General features: G+C 37.3%; 1 protein-coding gene across 1 annotated transcript in view; it reads left to right on the plus strand.

Moving 5' to 3' along the window:
* RALGAPA1 (Ral GTPase activating protein catalytic alpha subunit 1) overlaps positions 1–19,175 on the plus strand; it is a gene marked incomplete at its 5' end in the record, with an annotated part of 288,956 nt that overhangs the window by 221,538 nt on the left and 48,243 nt on the right. The window contains 2 exons of the mRNA XM_015561310.1: positions 5,697–5,820; positions 13,229–13,384. Of these exons, the coding sequence (XP_015416796.1) occupies positions 5,697–5,820; positions 13,229–13,384 (280 nt within the window). The remainder of the gene's footprint in view (positions 1–5,696; positions 5,821–13,228; positions 13,385–19,175) is intronic.

Here is a 19,175-nt window from a genome sequence, read left to right on the forward strand (position 1 = left end):
GTTAAATTCTTAACAGCTTTATTGAAATATAATTCACATACCATACAATTTACTCATTTATAGTATACACTAAAGGCCTGGTGCACGAAATTCGTGCACAGTGGGTGGAGCGGGGGGTGTCCCCTCAGCCCGGCCTGCACCCTCTCGCAATCCAGGACCCCTTGGGGGATGTCCAACTGCCAGTTTAGGCCCTATCCCACAGGGATCTAAACTGGCAGTTAGACATCCCTCTCGCAATCTGGGACCACTGGCTCCTAACTGCTGGCCTGCCTGCCTGCCTGATCATCCTTAACCACTCTGCCTGCTTCATTGCCCCCAACCCTTGCCTGCCTGCCTCCCTGTTCACCCCTAACCACCTCTGCCTCGGCCCTCACTGCCACGGCTTCATCCTGAATGACGTCCTGAAGGTCGTTTGGCTGTCTGGTCTAATTAGCATATTACACTTTTATTATTATAGATGTGTTCAGTATATTCACAGGGTTGTGCAAGTATTACAACATTCTTACTGTAGAATATTTAGTGCCTTCAAAAAGAAGCCCCATACCCATTACTAGTCACTACCCATTATACTCGAACACCACTCCTAACTCCCAGCTCTAGCCAACACTAATCTACTTTCTATATTTATCTATTCTGGACAACTTTTATAAAAGGAATTAAAGAGTATGTGATCTTTTTGACAGGCATAGCACAGTGATTTCAAAGTTCATCCATATTGCGTCATGTCTCTGCATTTCATTTTTTTATTGCTGAATTGTATCACTGTACTAAATATTGTTTATTTGTTCATAAATTGGTGGACATTTGGATTGTTTTTACTTTTTGACTGTATAAATAGTGTTGTGAATATTCATGTACAGTTTTTGTGGACATTTTATAGTTTTATAAACTTTTTAAAAGACTTTTATAATTTTAGACCTTATATTTAGCTCTGTAGTCCATTTTGATTTAATTTTTATATATGGTGTGAGATAAGAATCCAACTCCATTCTTTTGCATGTAGCTATCCAGTTGCCCCAGCACCATTTGTTGAAAATACTATTCTTTTCCCGATTGAATTGTCTTCATAACATTGTCAAAAAGCAATTGATGACATATATAAGGGTTTATTTCTGGACCCAAGATTCTGTTCCATATATATCTACATATCTATTCTTATGGCAGTACCACAATGCATTGATTGCAGTAGCTTTGTATCAACTTTTAACATTAGGAATTATGAGTCCTCCTCTTTGTTTTCTTTTTAAAGATTGTTTTAGCTATTCTGAATCTTTTGCATTTTCTGTGAATTTTAGGATCAGCTTGCCAATTCCTACAAAAAAAGACACCTTGGATTTTGATAGGGGTTGGATTAGGATTGTGGATCAATTTGGGGAGTTTTCCAGTCATGAATGTGGGATTTCTTTTAAGATCTTTAATTTCCTTTGACAGTGTTTTATAGTTTTCAGAGTACAGCAGGTCCTCAAATAACATTTTGTTTAACTATGTTTGTTTTTTTTTAAAACATATGTTTTATTGATTTTAGAGAGGAGAGAAGAGGGAGAGAGAGTTAGAAACATCAATGATGAGAGAGAATCATTGATTGGCTGCCTTCTGCATGCCTCCTACTGGGGATCGAGCCCACAATCTGGGTATGTGCCCTTGACCAGAATCGAACCCAGGACCCTTCTATCCACTGAGTCAAACCAGCTAGAGCTAACTATGTTCATTCTATCATTGATGAGGAGGGAAAATCTATTCTTTATGGAGTTTTCACATTCTCCCCACATCTGAGTGGGTTTTTTCTAGGTTCTCCATTTTCCTCCCATATTCCAAAGATGTGCACATTAGATTAATTGGTATATCTAAATTGTCCCAGTAAGAGTGAGTGTGGGTGAGTGTCTGAGTGCTCCCTGTGATGAAATGGCATTTTGTCCAGGGTTGGTTCCTGTCTTGCACCCTGAGCTACTTGGGTAAACTCCAGCCACCCATAACTCTGAACTGGAAAAAGCAGGTTGAAAAATAATTATCTTCTTTTTATCAGTTTTTCTTAAGTGTGTGTATAGCTCGTTTACTTTAATGTTTGTTAAAAGTATTTAAGAGTTTGGTGATGGCCGAAACCGGTTTGGCTCAGTGGATAGAGCGTCGGCTTGTGGACTGAAAGGTCCCAGGTTCGATTCCGGTCAGGGGCATGTACCTCGGTTGCGGGCACATCCCCAGTGGGAGATGTGCAGGAGGCAGCTGATCGATGTTCCTCTCTCATCGATGTTTCTAACTCTCTGTCTCTCTCCCTTCCTCTCTGTAAAAAATCAATAAAATATATTTTTTAAAAAAAGAGTTTGGTGATGGTTTTGTGACTAGAAATACGTAGCAGGAGCTTAACTTTTTAAAAAACAATTTTAAAATAAGTTTTAGAGAGAGGAAGGGAGATAGAAACATCAAAATCCTAGGTGTCTAGTGTATAGAAATATAATTGGTTTTTCTATATACATATTGTATCCTGAACACTTGCTGAACTCATTTATTGAAAGCTCTAATAGCTTTTTGAAGTATTCCTTAGGATTTTCTGTGTACAAAATCATCTCATCTGCAAGTAGAGATAATTTTACCTCTTCCTTTTCAATCAAATTACTAATTCAATCTCTTTATTTGTTACTGATCTGTTCAGGCATTCTATTTCTTCTCTGTTGGTTTTAGTAATGTGTGTCTATCTAGGAATTTGTCCATTTAATCTGATTTATCTAATTTGTTGGCATACAGTTGTTGGTAGTATCTATATATATGAAAGGCTAATATGCTAAGTGTCCCTCCCACCGTCCAATGGGTTGCTATGATGTGCACTGACCACCAGGACACTCAACGCAGGAGCTGCCAAGCTGCAGTGACTTGGCAGCGGCAGTTCTCAGGTGACGCACCTCGAAACCAGAGAGGAGGGATCCCGATTCCTCACGGGGCCACACAATTCTACCTTCGGCTGTGGGTTATGTTGTTGCTGGGGCACTGTTGGCCCCAAATCTGGTTTACTGCACACTTGCATTTGTGTTCCACACCCTGTACGACAGCAACTTTGCAGAGTGCCCTCTTGCATCCCCCAGGACCCCTTGGGGGATGTCAGACAGCCAGTTTTGGCCGGTCCCCACAGGCCAGCCCAAGGGACCCCACCTGTTGGAGGGACCCTGCTCACTCCGCAGGTGCGGGAGGGGGTGGGGGGACCGAGGAAGGTTGGCTCCAGGGTGTGTCCGGCTCTTCTCGCCCAATCCCGCCCTGCCAGCCATCTTGTAATTAATTTCCTTTCAATGTGTACGAATCCATGCACCAGGTCACTACTTCCCTTATAATTCATAAGGTATTTATTTCTGTAAGCTATGTAGTGAGGTCTCTTCTTTTTTCCCCTGATTTTTAGTAATTTGAGTTTCTCTTTTTTTCTTGCTTATCTACTGATTGTCAATTTTTTTTTTTTATCATGTCAACCAAGTTTTGGTTTCCTTGATTTTTCTCTATTATTTTTCTATTCTATTTCATTTATTTCCATGCTAGCCTTTAATATTTTTTTCTTTCTGTTTGCTTTGAGTTTAGTTGGTTTTCTTTTTCTAGTTTTTTAAGGTGGAAAATTTAGTTATTGATATTTCCTCTTTTTAATATAGGCATTTACATCCATAAGTTTACCAATGAGCTCTGCTTTACCTGCATGCCATCAGTTTTGGTATGTTATGCTTTCATTTTCATTCTTCTCTAATATTTTCTAATTCCCCTTGAGATATATTTTTTGACCCATCAGTTATTTAGGAGTACTTTGTTTCATTTCCACATACATGTGAATTTCCCAAATTTTCTTCTTTTACTGATATCTAATTTTATTCCATTGTGATTAGAAAATACACTATGCATAATTTCAGGACTTTCAAAATTATTGAGGCTTGTTTTATGGTTACCATGTAGTCTCTTGAAAGATGTTCCATGTATGCTTGAGAAGAATGTTTTCTGTTACTGTTGGATAGTGTTCTGTAGTTGTCTATTAGGTCTAGTTGGTTTATACTGTTACTCAAATCTTCTCATTCCTTGTTGATATTCTCTTAGGGGTTTTTTTGCCCATTATTAAAAGTGGGGTATTGCCCTAACCGGTTTGACTCAGTGGATAAAGTGTCAGCCTGAGGACTCAAGGGTCCCAGGTTTGATTCCGGTCAAGGGCATGTACCTTGGTTGCGGGCACATCCCCAATAGGGAGTGTGCAGGAGGCAGCTGATCGATATTTCTCTCTCATAGATGTTTCTAACTCTCTATCCCTCTCCCTTCCTCTCTGTAAAAAAAAAAAAAAAATCAATTAAAAAAAGTGGGGTATTGATGTCTCCTACACTGTAGAAATGTCTACTTCTGCCTTCAATTCTTTCTTCTTTCATTTCATGTACTTTGAAGCTCTTTTGGTAGGTGCATATATGTTTTTAATTTTCATATCTTCCTGTTAGATTAACCTTTTAACAGGATGAAATGTCTCTTTTTCTCTAATAACATTTTTTGTTTTCAAGTCTGATACTAGTATAGCCACTTCAGCTCTCTTGGTTACTCTTTGCATGGTATCTTTTTCCATTTCTTTTGCTATAAACTTTATCTGTGTCTTTGAATCGAAAGTGTGTTTGTGGGGGCCCTGGTTGGTTTGGCTCAGTGGATAGAGCGTCGGCCTGTGAACTGAAGGGTCCTGGGTTTTATTCCTGTCAAGGGCGCATACCTACTATTATATACCAGTAGGGGGTATGCAGGAGGCAGCCGATCAATGATTCTCTCTCATCATTGATGTTTCTATCTCTCCTTCTCCCTTCCTCTCTGAAATCAATAAAAAATATATATTTTAAAAAAATAAAAGTGTGGTGGTGGTGGTGGTAGTGGTGGTTTGCTTGATTATTTGTTTATTTTCTAGTGAGTTGGCTGAGCTAATGTTCAAACTCTATTCCCCAGGCCCGGGATGTGTGCCTCTGATCTCCATGCTCATTTTTTTTTGAATTTTTTTTTCTTTTAGTCTTGCTACCAAGGGTTCTCCATGGGTTGACCTAATCTACTTATTAATAAAAGTTTGTGCTTTATTTCCTTTAACCAGTTAGATTTTTATTGTTTACTGTGGATGTAGCTTGGAGGCAGCTATTATGTTCCAAGTGCTTTTTTGCCCCATGTTCACCCAGAGATTAGTAGCTTGGAGGTTCGCTCTCTGATTGTTCCAAAGAAGGTATTACCTTGGACTTGCACAGTCTTCCAGACTGCCATGGATGAGAGTTCCATAATATTTGTGTACACATTTCTTCTGTATGATAAGTACTTTTGAAGAAATGAATAATTTCTCACTCATCTCTATTCTCCTATATTATTTCTAAACCACAATTCCTTTAACTCTGGGATTCAGCCACATTGTACAACAGGCAACTCTTAAGATGCTTCATGTCCTCACACCTATGTGTCTTTCCTGATATAATCCCTCTTCTTCGTCAAATCTTACTTTCACTCAACTCAATATTACCTTCTTCTTCAAGTTTCTCCAGCCTGAAGTAATCATACCTTTCTTCTGTTCCAATGGCAATTTTGTAATTTTTATAATTTTTTTACTTACAATTACTCATCTACCTCTACAGATTATAAGATTTAAAGCGTTTTCATCTTTTTATTGCCACATACTTTGTACACAAAACATTATTATTGGATAATAACTGATAAATTAATCTTTTATTTTATAGCCGAGAGACACACAAGATCGCAGTATTTTATGTTGCCGAAGGACAAGAAGATAAACATTCCATTCTCACAAATACAGGAGGAAGTCAAGCATATGAAGATTTTGTAGCTGGTCTTGGTTGGGAGGTACTGTTGTTAAATTACTAGTATACCAAATATCATTTTATTTCTATTTGGAAGCAGTAGTGGGGTTTTTTCTAGCTTATTTTAGAAGCATTATATTAGGAGACTCAATAACTATACCGTGGTTTTATTATTGTTTCTATCCTGTATCTCATCTGCAAAGACAGCAGCAGTTGGGACTTTGAACAGAAATTGTTGACTACTTTATGAGACAATATGTTGTCAGAGAGTATGAAACGCATAGGTTTAGAGATCTGGATTTTCTTCACAGCTACGAATACTAGACTATTAGTCTTCAAACCAAGATATAAATATCCTTGGAACTATACCAAGGCTCTCTAGGGGGCACATCAGCATGTTTAGTTTTAAGGAGATTAGTTTTCAGATAGATTCTCAACTTTACTAAAGTTAATGCCTGCGAACCCTTTTGCAGTCTCTTTCCTCTCCTTTTCTATTCTTTGTTTTGGTAAAAGAAAGGCTTACCACTCACCCACCGAGTCCTGCATTGCCCCAGAAGGTTTAGAACCAAATAAAGACAGTTCATTCAAGAGATCATGTTCCCAAGAGAGTGTGTTTCTAAAAGCAAAGCAAGAAATATGGAAAGCTACTGCACTTTAGGTCATTCTGGCTACCAACTCACATCAAGTTTCCTATGTCAAATCTATCTTAGAATTGTAAAACAGCAGTGAGATATTTACCACAGAAACTTATATTAATATGTTTATTTTAATTAAAAATGAAGTGTCAGACATGTTCTGACAAGAAAGTGAATTTGATGTGGCTGATTGATATGTCATTAAGTTAGTAGCATACATTTTATAAGTATTCAGCAAAATCTATAGCTCTAAGATTATGATGAAAATATGTTTAAAGAACATATATGTAACATACAGTATACTAGAAATTATCTCTTGCATCATTAAACAACTACATTTTCATTGTAGTTGTCAATTTAATATATAGTTTCTCAAAATTCTTGTAGAGAATACATAAGCAAAATCGTTGAAGGCCACTGCATTAGACTGTAAGCTACTAGAAGGCAGACACTTTTACCCCATTTTGTTTTCTTTTTAAATTCCAGTTCTTGTACAGTGTCCAATACATAAGCCTTTATCATTCAGTTTATATTTTATGGCTGATCTAACCTGCTATTTCACCCTAAGTTATTTGAGCTCTCTGGGTTTGTTTGCTTATTTGTCAAAGGTAATATACTTTTTTTACCCAGCAGATGTGATGTGAAGTCCAGCTGAGATTATGTATGTGGAAAGTATAAAGAAACATTGTAAATAGATTTACAGTTTAAAAAATACAAAGCAGAAAAGTATTGGTAATAAGGATTAGTAAAAGCAAGGGACATATGAAAAAGGAACAAATTAGTACACAGCAATGCTAATCAAACAGTGTGGTACTTGCATCAAAGATAGACATATCTATCAATTAAATACAATTGAGATTCCAGAAATAAACCCATATATCTATGGTCAACTGATTTTCAACAAGAGTGCCAAGACCATCTAGTGGAGAAAGAATACTCTTTTTAATGAACAATGCTGGAACACCTGGAAAGCCACATGCAAAAGAATGAAGTTGGATTCTTACCTCTCACACTGTATATAAAAATTAACTCAAATGGATCAAAGACCTGAATGTAAGAGCTAAAACTCTTAGAAGACTGGTTTCAGTTGTTGAATCTAAGTGGTAGATGTAGGAGTGTTCTTTCAGCCTTGCTGTATGTTTGAAAAATCTAACAATAAAAAAGAAGAAAAAAACCTCTTAGGCCCGGCCAGTGTAGCTCAGTGGTTGAGTTTCAACCTATGAACCAGGAGGTCACAGTTTGATTCCCAGTTGAGCAAATGCCCGGATTCTGGGCTCAATCCCCAGTAGGGGGCTTGCAGAAGGCATTCGATCAATTATTCTCTCTCATCATTGCTGTTTCTATCTCTCTCTCCCTTTCCCTTTTTCTCTGAAATCAAAAAAATATATATATTAAAAAAAAACTCTTAGAAGACAAAAATGGGTCAATCTTCATGACCTTGGATTTGGCAAGGGATTTTTTTTTTCAGCTGTATTGAAGTATAATTTATAAATAACGGGAATTTTTAGATATGACACTAAAAACATGAAGAGTAAAGGGAAAACAATAAATTGGACTTCATTAAAATTTAAACTTTTGTGCTTCAAAGAGCATTATCAACACAGTGAAAAGACAACCCACAGAATTGGCAAATATAATAGCAAATCACTTCTAAAATTTGCAAAGAACTTACATAAATTAATAATTAGAAGACAACCCAGTTTAAAAAATGGCCAAAGGACATTTTTCCTAAGAAGATAAACAACCAGTAAGCACATGAAAAAAATGCCTGTTATCATTATCAGGGAAATGCAAATCAAAACCACAGAGATACCACTACTAGGGTGACTAGAATCAAATAGTTATAGCAGTAATAATAACTGTAGGCTAGGATTTGGAGCAATCTGAACCCTAAACAAAATATGGTATATCCATGTGAAAATATTATTCAGCCATGAAAAGGAATGAAGTACTGACATCTGAAAATATTCAGGTTTCAATCAGAAATTGTACAAAGAACCAGGAAAGTCTCAAACTGAATGAAAGGACAATAGATGCCAAAACCAAGAGGACAAAGATTTTGATTGGTTGGTTGTTTAGTTAATCCTTACCAAGGATATTTTTCCCATTGCTTTTCAGAGAGTGAAGTAAGGGAGGGAGGGAGAGAGAGAGACAGACAGATATCGACTGGTTGCCTCCCATACATGCTCCAATCGGGCAGGGAGTGAACCCGTCACCGAGGTGTACATGTTCTTGATCAGGAATTGAACCAGCAACCCTTTGGTGCACGGGTCAACCCTCTAACCACGGAGCACACCAGCCACGGAAAAATAACAAAGATTTTAAAGTGACATAATGGAAATGCTTCAACAAGCAATTGGGAACACAATTGAAACAAATGAAAAAAATAGAAAGTCTTTCAATGTGCACAAATCCATGCACTGGGGCACTAGTATGTACATAACTATAATAAGCTATCCTAGATAATAAAACCTTAATATGCAAATCGACCGAACAGCAGAATGACCAGTCGCTATGATGTACACTGACCACCAGGGGGCAGATGGTCAATGCAGGAGCTGCCCCCTGGTGGTCAGTGCACTCCCATGGGGAACACTGCTCAGCCAGAAGCCAGGCTTATGGCTGGCAAGTGCAACGGCAGTGGCGGGAGCCTCTCCCGCCTCAGCGGCAGCACTAAGGACCCCTTAGGGGATGGCCCGGACTGCGAGAGGGCACAGCCCCTCCACCCCCCGCCCCCATGCACAAAAGTCAAGCACCAGGCCTCTAGTGTACATATAATACCAAGAGCAAGAGCAACCACTAAAAAACATACCAAGAAATACACTTTAAAAATACACTCAAAAATGATAGATAAGCCCTGACCAAGCGTCTCAGTTGTTTGGAGTGTCATCCCATGCACCAAAACGCTGTAGGTTCAATCCTGGGTAGAGGCATGTACGGGAGGCAACCCATTGATGTTTCTCTCTCACATAGATGTTTCTCTCTCTTTCTCTCACTTTCTCTTTCTCTTTAATATCAATACAAACCCCCCCACTCACGGCCCCCTTCCTCTCCCTTCCTCCCTCTAAGTATATCCTGGGGTGAGGATTTAAAAACAAAAGAAATAAAAATGGAATTCTAGATAATTTTAACACATAGGAGGCAGGAAAAATAAAAGAGAAACAATAAAACAGAAGACAAAAAATAAAATTACAGGCTTAAGCCCTAACATATCAGTCATTATATAAGTATGCTAAATGTGTCTAAATATACCACTTAAAGATTGGCAGACTGGATTAAAAAATCCACATATGCACTAGGAAAAAGAGTATTTCCTAAAATAAAACTAAGGTATAATCCTTACCTAACCTTTGTCCCTCTCAGAAATATGATGGGAATTACCTGCCCTAAGCCTTCCTTCATTAGAGATATTACTGTACTCTGGAATTTGAGCAGAAGCTTAAATCTCCAGGCTTTTTAAAGCACAAAACTGGGAAACTAAACCAAATTTTTCTTACTGTTCCTCACCAACATCCCTCTTCATCTGCAACTCCCCAGAGTGATGAGCACAGATTAGTGGAGGCAGCACAGGTGAGCATTCAGCTGCCTCTCAATTCATTCCTCCTCCCCCTCCTCCTTCTCTCCTCTTTTCCTTCTCTCCTCCTTCGCTTGTTCCTCCTCGTCCTCCCCCAAAGGCTGAAGGCAGGGCCCTTCCAGTCCTCATAACCTGCCCTTTCTCCAGTCCCGGGGATGGAGGCATTGAGCCCCACAATGGGGTGACGCACAGTGCTCATTGTCATTGCCTGCCTTTACTTAGAGGAAATGCAGTTGTCCTCCTCTGTAGAGGTCTGAGAACGTTGACTATAGAGAAGTCTTGCATGCTTTTACTTGGTCAAGTATTTCTCACAAATTCTGTTACCAGAATACCATTCTAATATCTTAACTTGCAATTGTGTGAAAAACTGTTTTGTAATAAAGTCTGTGTTTGTATTTCGAAGAAGAAAAAAGGAAGAAGAAACTCACTTAATATATAAAAATATAGACTGCTAGAAAGGAAAAGGGTGGAAAGTTATATCATGCAAATATTAATCAAAGAAAAATCAGAGTGGCTACAATTAATAGTGGGATTCAGAAACTTACCATAGATAGGGAGAACATTATCTATAATAATAAAAGCATAATATGCTAGTTAGACAGGACAGCCAACCGACCTTCCAGATGAAGCCAGGCTGTGAGGGCTGAGGCAGCTGCCGCGGCTGCAAGGGCCAAGCCCCTTGCACGAATTTCGGGCCTCTAGTGCAGTGGTCGGCAAACTGCGGCTCGGCAAACCACGGCTCGTGAGCCACATGCGGCTCTTTGGCCCCTTGAATGTGGCTCTTCCACAAAATACCACATGCGGGCGTGCATGTACAGTGCGATTGAAACTTCGTGGCCCATGCACAGAAGTCGGTATTTTGTGGAAGAGCCACACTCAAGGGGCCAAAGAGCCACATGTGGCTCACGAGCTGCGGTTTGCCGACCACGGCTCTAGTGTAATGATAAAAGGGTCACTCTACCAAGAAGACATAACAGTACTGTATGTGCAGTAAACAGCAGAACTGCAAAATATGTGAATCAAAACTGACAAAACTGAAAGAAGAAATGAACAAATCCACAATTATAGATGGAAACTTCACCACTCTCTCAACAACTAAAAGAAGAACCAGACAGAAAATCAGCAAGTATGTGGAAGAACTCAACACCATCATCAGGAGGGATTAATTGCATTTATACAGCACTCTGCCTGACAACAACAGAATACGTATTCTTTTTAAGTTCCCAAAATAGATCATATGTTGAACCATAAAACAAACTTCAAATTTAAAAGCATTGAAATCATATAATGGGATCAAATTGGAAATCATTAACTGAAAAACCTGCAAACACTTGGGAGGGTTGCATACTCTATAATTTCATTTATGTAACATTCTTGAAATGACAGTTTTAATAGTGAAGAACAGATTAGTTATTGCCAGGGATTAAGGAGGCAGTGGGGTGGGAGTGAATCATATAACAGGGCAACATGATGGATCCTCTCATGATGAAAATGTTGTCTTTTAACTTTATCAATGTCAGTATCCTGGTTGTAATATAGTTTTTCACTGGAGGAATCTGGGTAAAAGGTACATGGGATTTCTTTTATTATTTCTTAAAACTTCATGTGAATTTTCAGTGATCTCCAGATAAAAAGATCAGCAAGTGTTACCGAAGTGTTTACAGCAAGAGAACATTAAACTGAGACTTTCTCCTTTACATAATCAGATAATTGACTTGAAAATAACTTTGTCACTAAAACAAACAAACAAAAAAACTACACTAGATATTATTTTCACCTATCAGATTAGCAAAGATCATAAAGTTTGATAATTTGAAATGGTGTGAGGGAAACAGGTACTCTCATACACTATTGGTGCCATGTATGAAAAGCAATTTGGCTAGTGGGTTTCAAAATTAAAAGTGCACATGCCCTTTGACTTACAGTTCCATTTTGGAGTATTTGTCCTACAGATCTACTTTCACAAATGCAACATGATGTGTTCAGTGTTATTCACTGCAGCATTGACTGTAATGGCAAAAGATTGGAAACAACTTAGAAATCCTTCAAGTAGGGGACTAGTTAAATTATTGTTCATCAAGAAAATGAACTGTGAAGCCATGAAAACAAAAAAATGAGGAAGCTTTTTACTTACTAATAAGGCGTATTTTTCAAGACATTTTAAGTGCAAAAAAAGCAAAGTGCAGAACATTGTATATGCATGCTATGTGTATGTATATACACACAAACATAACAGAATTTAATTGTATATACAGAGAACATTTTTGCAAGGATACTTAAGAAATTGCTTTCTGGGAGAGCTGAGTAGCCAGAGATGAGATATGGAAGGTATATCTTTTGAATTGTTAATTAAATGAATGTATTACTGAATCAATCTCATATAGTAATGGTATAAAAATTAGTGGTATGTTCACCCATTAGTAGCTGATACTGATGGTTAAAAGACATATCTCTTCACAAAGTACAGAGATTTTATTTTTATAATTCTTCACTTTATCAGATATCCAGATTTATTATTAAAAAACATATGTATAAGTGGTTTCTCTGAATGGAGAAATTTAAGCAGTGTTTAAAATTTTTTTCACCATTATTTCTTTAATTTTCTATAATGAACTTAAGTTGCCGACTTCCATGCATCACACAGATCCAGGGAATATAATTCAATGCAGCGGCCCTGATATTAGCCTTTATTGTATCTAGAATCAGAAAAAAAGCTATTTAAAAATCTTTGCACAGATTGATTAAGCATTTGAAGTATGCTTAAGTTCTGCATTTTGATATTCTTGTTTTGGGCTAATGATACGTACTAATAATTAGGAAGGCAGTTTTGAGGAGTAAATATGATACACCTAATTAATAATTTTATCAAAGTGGCATTACTGTTTTAACTTTTCCCTAAATCATTTCCAGTCTTGATTTTTGCTACTTGATTTTTACTCTGTGGCCTTGGTGTCCCCCACAGCCTTTACAATTTACCATTAACACCTAGTAGCCTAACTAAAGATTCATAGTACCCAGCAGTTCATTTCTTTTCTAATTAACTCCTATTAATTAGGGATCTCAAATACTTAAGAAAAAATACTAAAGTGAATAGAGCAGCTCTAACTGGTAATTCTGGGTCAAGCATTGATTGATCCCTTTGTTCCCCTTGTTTTTACAAAGTGAAAAGTTTGCTCTTTTTCAACTGAGTTTTTTTTAATTTTGTTTAGTTGATTAATATTGTGTCTTTTCATTGCTTCTAGGTAAATCTTACAAACCATTGTGGTTTCATGGGAGGACTACAAAAAAACAAAAGCACTGGATTGACCACACCATATTTTGCTACCTCTACAATGGAAGTAATTTTTCATGTATCAACAAGAATGCCTTCTGAGTCTGATGACTCTTTGACCAAAAAAGTAAGTGTTAAAATCCTGGTATTTACAAAAATTAATATATAAAATATGTAAGTACTAGTAATCTAGTTGATCAAACACTAATTCTGAGTACTCACCCAATACTGTCTTCAGAAACAGTATTGTTATAGAACAAACTCTATTTTCTTTAATGATATGATTGATAGTCTTAACTAAAGATTTGCCTTCAAGAAAATGGAGACCTGACAAATAGAAAAACTTGTGTATACAAAGTTGTGAAATTATATTTCAGGTCCCTTTGTACGGATAGATATATTTATATTGATTGAAGGAGGGGGAAAAAGTAAATTATTACAAAAGCACTTAAAATATAACATTCTTTATTATAAATTTTAATTAAAACTAATATAGCAGATAAAATAAGCCTTAATTAATTTAAATAAATTTTACGAGAGAGATAGTGGAGTACTTTTGATGGCCCACACCTTTTAAAACCATTTTACTGTAATTGGTACCGTTATTCAAAAATCATTTTAATGACCACAGGGATACCTCAGAGAACAGTTGTGTGTATATGGTTTTGTTAGGAAGAAATACTTTAAAATTAAAATCTTATCCAACGTTTCTTCTCTTTGCCTTCTCCACTTCCTCCATCTTTTCTTCCTCCTCCATCTTTTCTTCCTGCTCCACTTATTCAAAACTGCTGCATGTAACCAACTTAATATCATAGGTCATTTTACTTGATATTTGTTGCTTGATATCAAAGCTCTGTACACTTCATTAATAAGCTATGAAAACAGTGCTCTTATCACACTATTAAGAAGGAACTTCAGAACTCTTCTCAAATATTTTATAAGATTGATTTAATATCCTTGATGCATTTTGTTTATATTTTAGAATATTGTTGGAAAATGCTTACTAAATGAGTAATGGTTAGTAAAAGTAATAAAAGGATGCTAATTAGATTGGAATGAGTAATAAAGATGAAGATAATTGATAAATGTAGGAAAGCATGTTCAATAGAGGTTTGCTCTAGAATTTCTTGGCATGTAGTTTTTAGAAGTGCAAAAAGAGCCATGATGGACACAGACAATAGTGTGGTAGGTTTAGGAGGAGGTGTGTAAGTATGAGTATAATACAAAAAGATAAATAATTTTAATCATTAAGAACTTGGCAGTGACTCATATTTATCATCATCATCATTTTTTGGCTCCATGGATATAACTTTTAAACCCCGGAACAGTCTAAAATTAATAGTACCTTAGATTGCAAGCAGAAGAACAGAATAAAGTATATCATTTTTTGTTAAAATACTTTTTAAAAATTATGTCAGGACATTTTTACTTCACTATATTAAACCTGATCATTATATGGTACTTAAACTTTCGTACCTGTGACCTTTGTGGAAATGTCAAGTAAGATTTATTATTTCATTCAAAACATTCACAATGGTTTGTCTCTATATAAGAAGAATCTGAAATGGATGTTTAACAATCAGGTATCACAACAAAATTAATTTTGGAAATGATAACACCATTTAAGAATTGTTAAACAGTTGAGTTCTATTTGAAATTATACTTTTAAATGGTGAAAATTTTAAATATTGGAATTTTGAGGGATTAAACCTTGAACACTAAGAGTTTCCTATAAGTATAGAAAGGTGTTTTTTTAAAATATAAAACATATATGCAACGTGAAATTTACCATTTTAACTACTTTAAATGTACAGTCCATTGGCATAAAATTCATTTACTGTTATACACCCATCACTAGTATCCTTTTCCATAACTTTTTTATTTTCATTTAGTTCAAAATATTTTTTATTTTCTCTTGAGAATCTTTGACCCATGTGTTATTTAGAAGTGTGTTATTTAATCTCTAAGTATTTTGAAATTTTAAATGTCACTGCTTTCACATATATAGTACCTACCATATAAAAGTAAAACCTGTCAACTTAATATTTATTACTCTATATACTGAGTTTTCCTTTTTCCTGTTCTTTATTACTCGTGTCCTTAATCTGCTCTTCAGAGTGCTAGTATGTAAGATTTTTCTAAGTAACAGGCTTATATTTTAGCTCTATTATAGTATCAATTTCTTTTTAATAAAAGGTTAAATGTTTAAATTTAATCATAGAAACCAGTTGTCTTATACCAGTTCCCCTTAATAAAAAATCACTTTCTGTATTGGCATTTTTTCTCCTGAATTTAATAAATTCCACATTAGAGGTAATAAGTTGAGGCCTAGAACATGTGTCCTATTACAAATGAACAATTGGATATCATTAGGTTGTCCCCCTTTCCTTTGTACATATATCTTTAGTGTGTTAATCCATTCAGTAGACACATTAATGAGCACTGGTTGAAGTGTAATATTGGAGGATGTAAGACTCGTTGACCTCAGCATGGAGTTTAATACCTCTAATTAAATTAGATAGTCGACAGTCAGTATAAAGAAATAGCCATGCCTCTGGCAAGCTAGAATTATTTATGACTCTGGTTCTTTGTTTTAAACTTGAAAGGAGAAACTCATTTATATCTAGTTTACAGAAACTAATTTGAGTTCTCACTTTTTATTTAAAATATGTGGTGATTTTGTACATTATTTTTAAGCATTTTATTTTCTCAGAATAAGAGGTAAATATCTTTGAACATATTTAAATATATCCTTTTATTTCATGTGATGAGGAGCTTTTTCAAGGCTCAAGACAGTAGGAACAGAATTTTTACAATATAGACTATACTTCTTTTTTTTTAGACTATACTTCTGGAACAAATTAACCAAACATTCAGCCTAACAAAGTAGTCTCTCTCAGAAATATTATTCCACCATATCAGAAATCCTGATATAACCCTAGTTCAAATCATCTGTTCTATAAATTATCTCTACCTGAGGAGGATTGATGGAAAATGGTTAAAAATAATTTCCACGTAACTGAGTTTATTCACCCCTAAAAAAATCAAAAGTGCTGCAAGCATTGGTATAAAGTGTTCACAGGAGCTGGTCTCATTTCCTCTGTCTCCTTGTTCCAGCCACTTGCTGATACTCTGCTCCATAGGTAGCTGAATCATCCTTTTACGAGTTTGATAAAGATCAAGTTCAGATAATTGTAACATATTTAGTTGGACTCTCTAGTCTATCATTTCCTGGGTCCCTCCCCCCGCCCCAAAAAGAGGGGAAAGAAGCCTTTTATTGATGTCAGTTTCTTCTGAAATACTGTTAGTATAATGGACAGCAATTCATTTTCTTTTTAAAAATTTGGTCACAATAGTTTAGCAAATGAGTGAGCTTTTGTAGACCCGTTTGGTCTGATTTTAATATTTCCTATTTTTATTTTATTTGGGAATAAAATTGCAATATACTTCACTTTCCAAAGAACTATATGCTGAATATAGTCTGGAGAATTAGTTCAAAAAAATTTAAGGAATAACAAATTAATTATTTTAGTAAAAGTATAGTAACATAATAGCTAATAAATGTTATGGAATTATACCCATGGTTTCAGTCCCAAAATATAACAACCTTACATAAAATAATTCCATTTTAATGTCATAGACTCTATCCTTAACCCCAATTTCTATAAATATACTCCTAATGACAAGAATAGATAGAGAAACCAGAAAATACAAATGCTCCAGAGTAAATTTATCTCACTACTGGAAATGATATAATTTGTGTGGTATAGAAATGGTTTCTCATTGCATGTAGAATAAAATTTGAATTCCCCACTGTGGCCTTCAGTGCCCTACGTGACTTGGCCACCTTCCTGCCTAACCCTCTGGTCTCATCTTCTGTTGCTTTCTTTTCCCTTTACCACATGTGGCCTTACTGGCTGTCATTCTAATCTGCCAGCATGTCAAGTTTGTTCTTATCTCAGGAGTTATGCACTTACTACTCTTTCTATTTGAAATGCTCTTTCTCCACATCATCAGGCTTTCTCATTTTCATTGTCGTATTCTCAGACTCATATAGACAGTTCCTCAGAGGATCCTTTCCAGATCATCCTAGCAAAGTAGCCCCCTCTACCCAGTAACTCCATCACATACCTAATTTTATTTTGTTTATAGCATTTATCACCTTCAAAGTGGCATATTAAAATAAATGCCATAATTGCAGATAATTGTTTTTATGCTTACACTATGTAATGATAGGGAAAAAATTAACTAGGACTGTGGTATTATCCTTTTAATTATTAATTGAGTATTTATTGAGTGTCTACTCTACTAAGGTATCATGTACTAGATAGATGCTGTGCCTATTGCGTCAAGAAGCTTTTTTTTTAATATATATATTTTTATTTATTTCAGAGAGGAAGGGAGAGAGAGAAAGAGATAGAAAGATCAATGATGAGAGAGCATCATTGATCGGCTGCCTCCTGCACACCCCCTACTGGGGATCAAGTCTGCAACCCAGGCATGTGCTCTTGACTGGACTCGAACTCAGGACCCTTCAGTCTGCAGGCAGATGCTTTATCCACTGAGCCAAACCAGCTAGAGCAAGATGTTTTTCTTAGTTACTAAAAAGTAAATGAATGATCCACACAGGAAGTGAATGTATGAAAACGTATGTGGCTATAAGAATGTGTATGAACGTATGCTTTTCACATGGTTGAGGAGTATATGATATTGTATGTTTTGCTACATACGAGTGTCTGGGAGATTAGGGAAAACATGAGGATGTGGGGCAGTATTACTCATTTTCAATTTCTGCATGTATACCCACTATCTGCTGAAGTAACTACCTAACCTAATTACCTTCTTTGCATTCTTCAAGTTGCCATTATACCTTAGTTTTCTTTGATATTTGCATTTGGGGGAGTATATTTAGAGCATTGTCTATATTGTTAATTATTAATTTACTAGAGGCCTGGTGCACAAAATTCGTGCACAGGGGTAGGGGAGTGTCCCTCAGCCTGGCAGGCACCCTCTCCCATCTGGGACCCCTCAATTGGGCCTAAACTAGCAGTCAGACATCCCTCTCACAATCCAGGACACTAGCTCCTAACTGCTCGCCTGCCTGCCTGATTGCCCCTAACCACTTCTATCTGCCAGCCTGATCATCCCCTAACTAGACTCCCCTGCCAGCCTAATTGACCCCTAACTGCTCCCCTGCTGGCCTGATCACCCCCAACTGCCCTCTCCTGCTGGCCTGATCACCCCCAACTGCCCTCCCCTGCCGGCCTGATCTCGCCCCAAACTGCCCTCCCCTGCCAGCCTGGTAGCACCCAACTGCCCTCCCCTGCAGGCCTGGTCGCCCCCAGCTGCCCTCCCCTGCAGGCCAGGTCACCCCCATCTGCCCTCCCCCACAGGCCTGGTTGCCCCCAACTGCCCTCCTCTGCCAGTCATCTTGTGACCATCTTGTGACAACGTAGGGGCGGTTGTCTTGTGATGACGTGAGGGCATCGTGCAAGGGCGCAAGGGCCACCTAGGCTTTTATTAGTATGGACTAGAGGCTTGGTGCACAAAAATTTGTGCACTCGGGGGGGTGTGTGTCATCCCTCAGCCCAGCCTGTGTCCTCTCACAGTCTGGGACCCCTAAAAAAATGACGACCTGCTGGCTTAGGCCTGCTCCCCAGGGGATTGGGCCTAAACTGACAGTCGGACATCCCTCTGGCAGGCCAGGCCCCCTCGGGGGATGTCCACTTGCCAGCAGGGAGCAGGCCTATGCTGCAGTCGTACATCCTTAGAGCTGCTGAGGACGCGGGAGCCACACCCTCTGTACTGGCAGCCATCAGCCTGGCTTGTGGCTGAGCAGAGCTCCCCCTGTGGGAGCACACTGACCACCAGGGGGCAGCTCCTGCATTGAGCGTCTGCCCCCTGATGGTCTGTGTGTG

The sequence above is a fragment of the Myotis davidii genome, unplaced genomic scaffold (genome assembly GCF_000327345.1).
Source record: "Myotis davidii unplaced genomic scaffold, ASM32734v1 scaffold176, whole genome shotgun sequence".
NCBI classification, from domain to species: Eukaryota; Metazoa; Chordata; class Mammalia; order Chiroptera; family Vespertilionidae; genus Myotis; species Myotis davidii.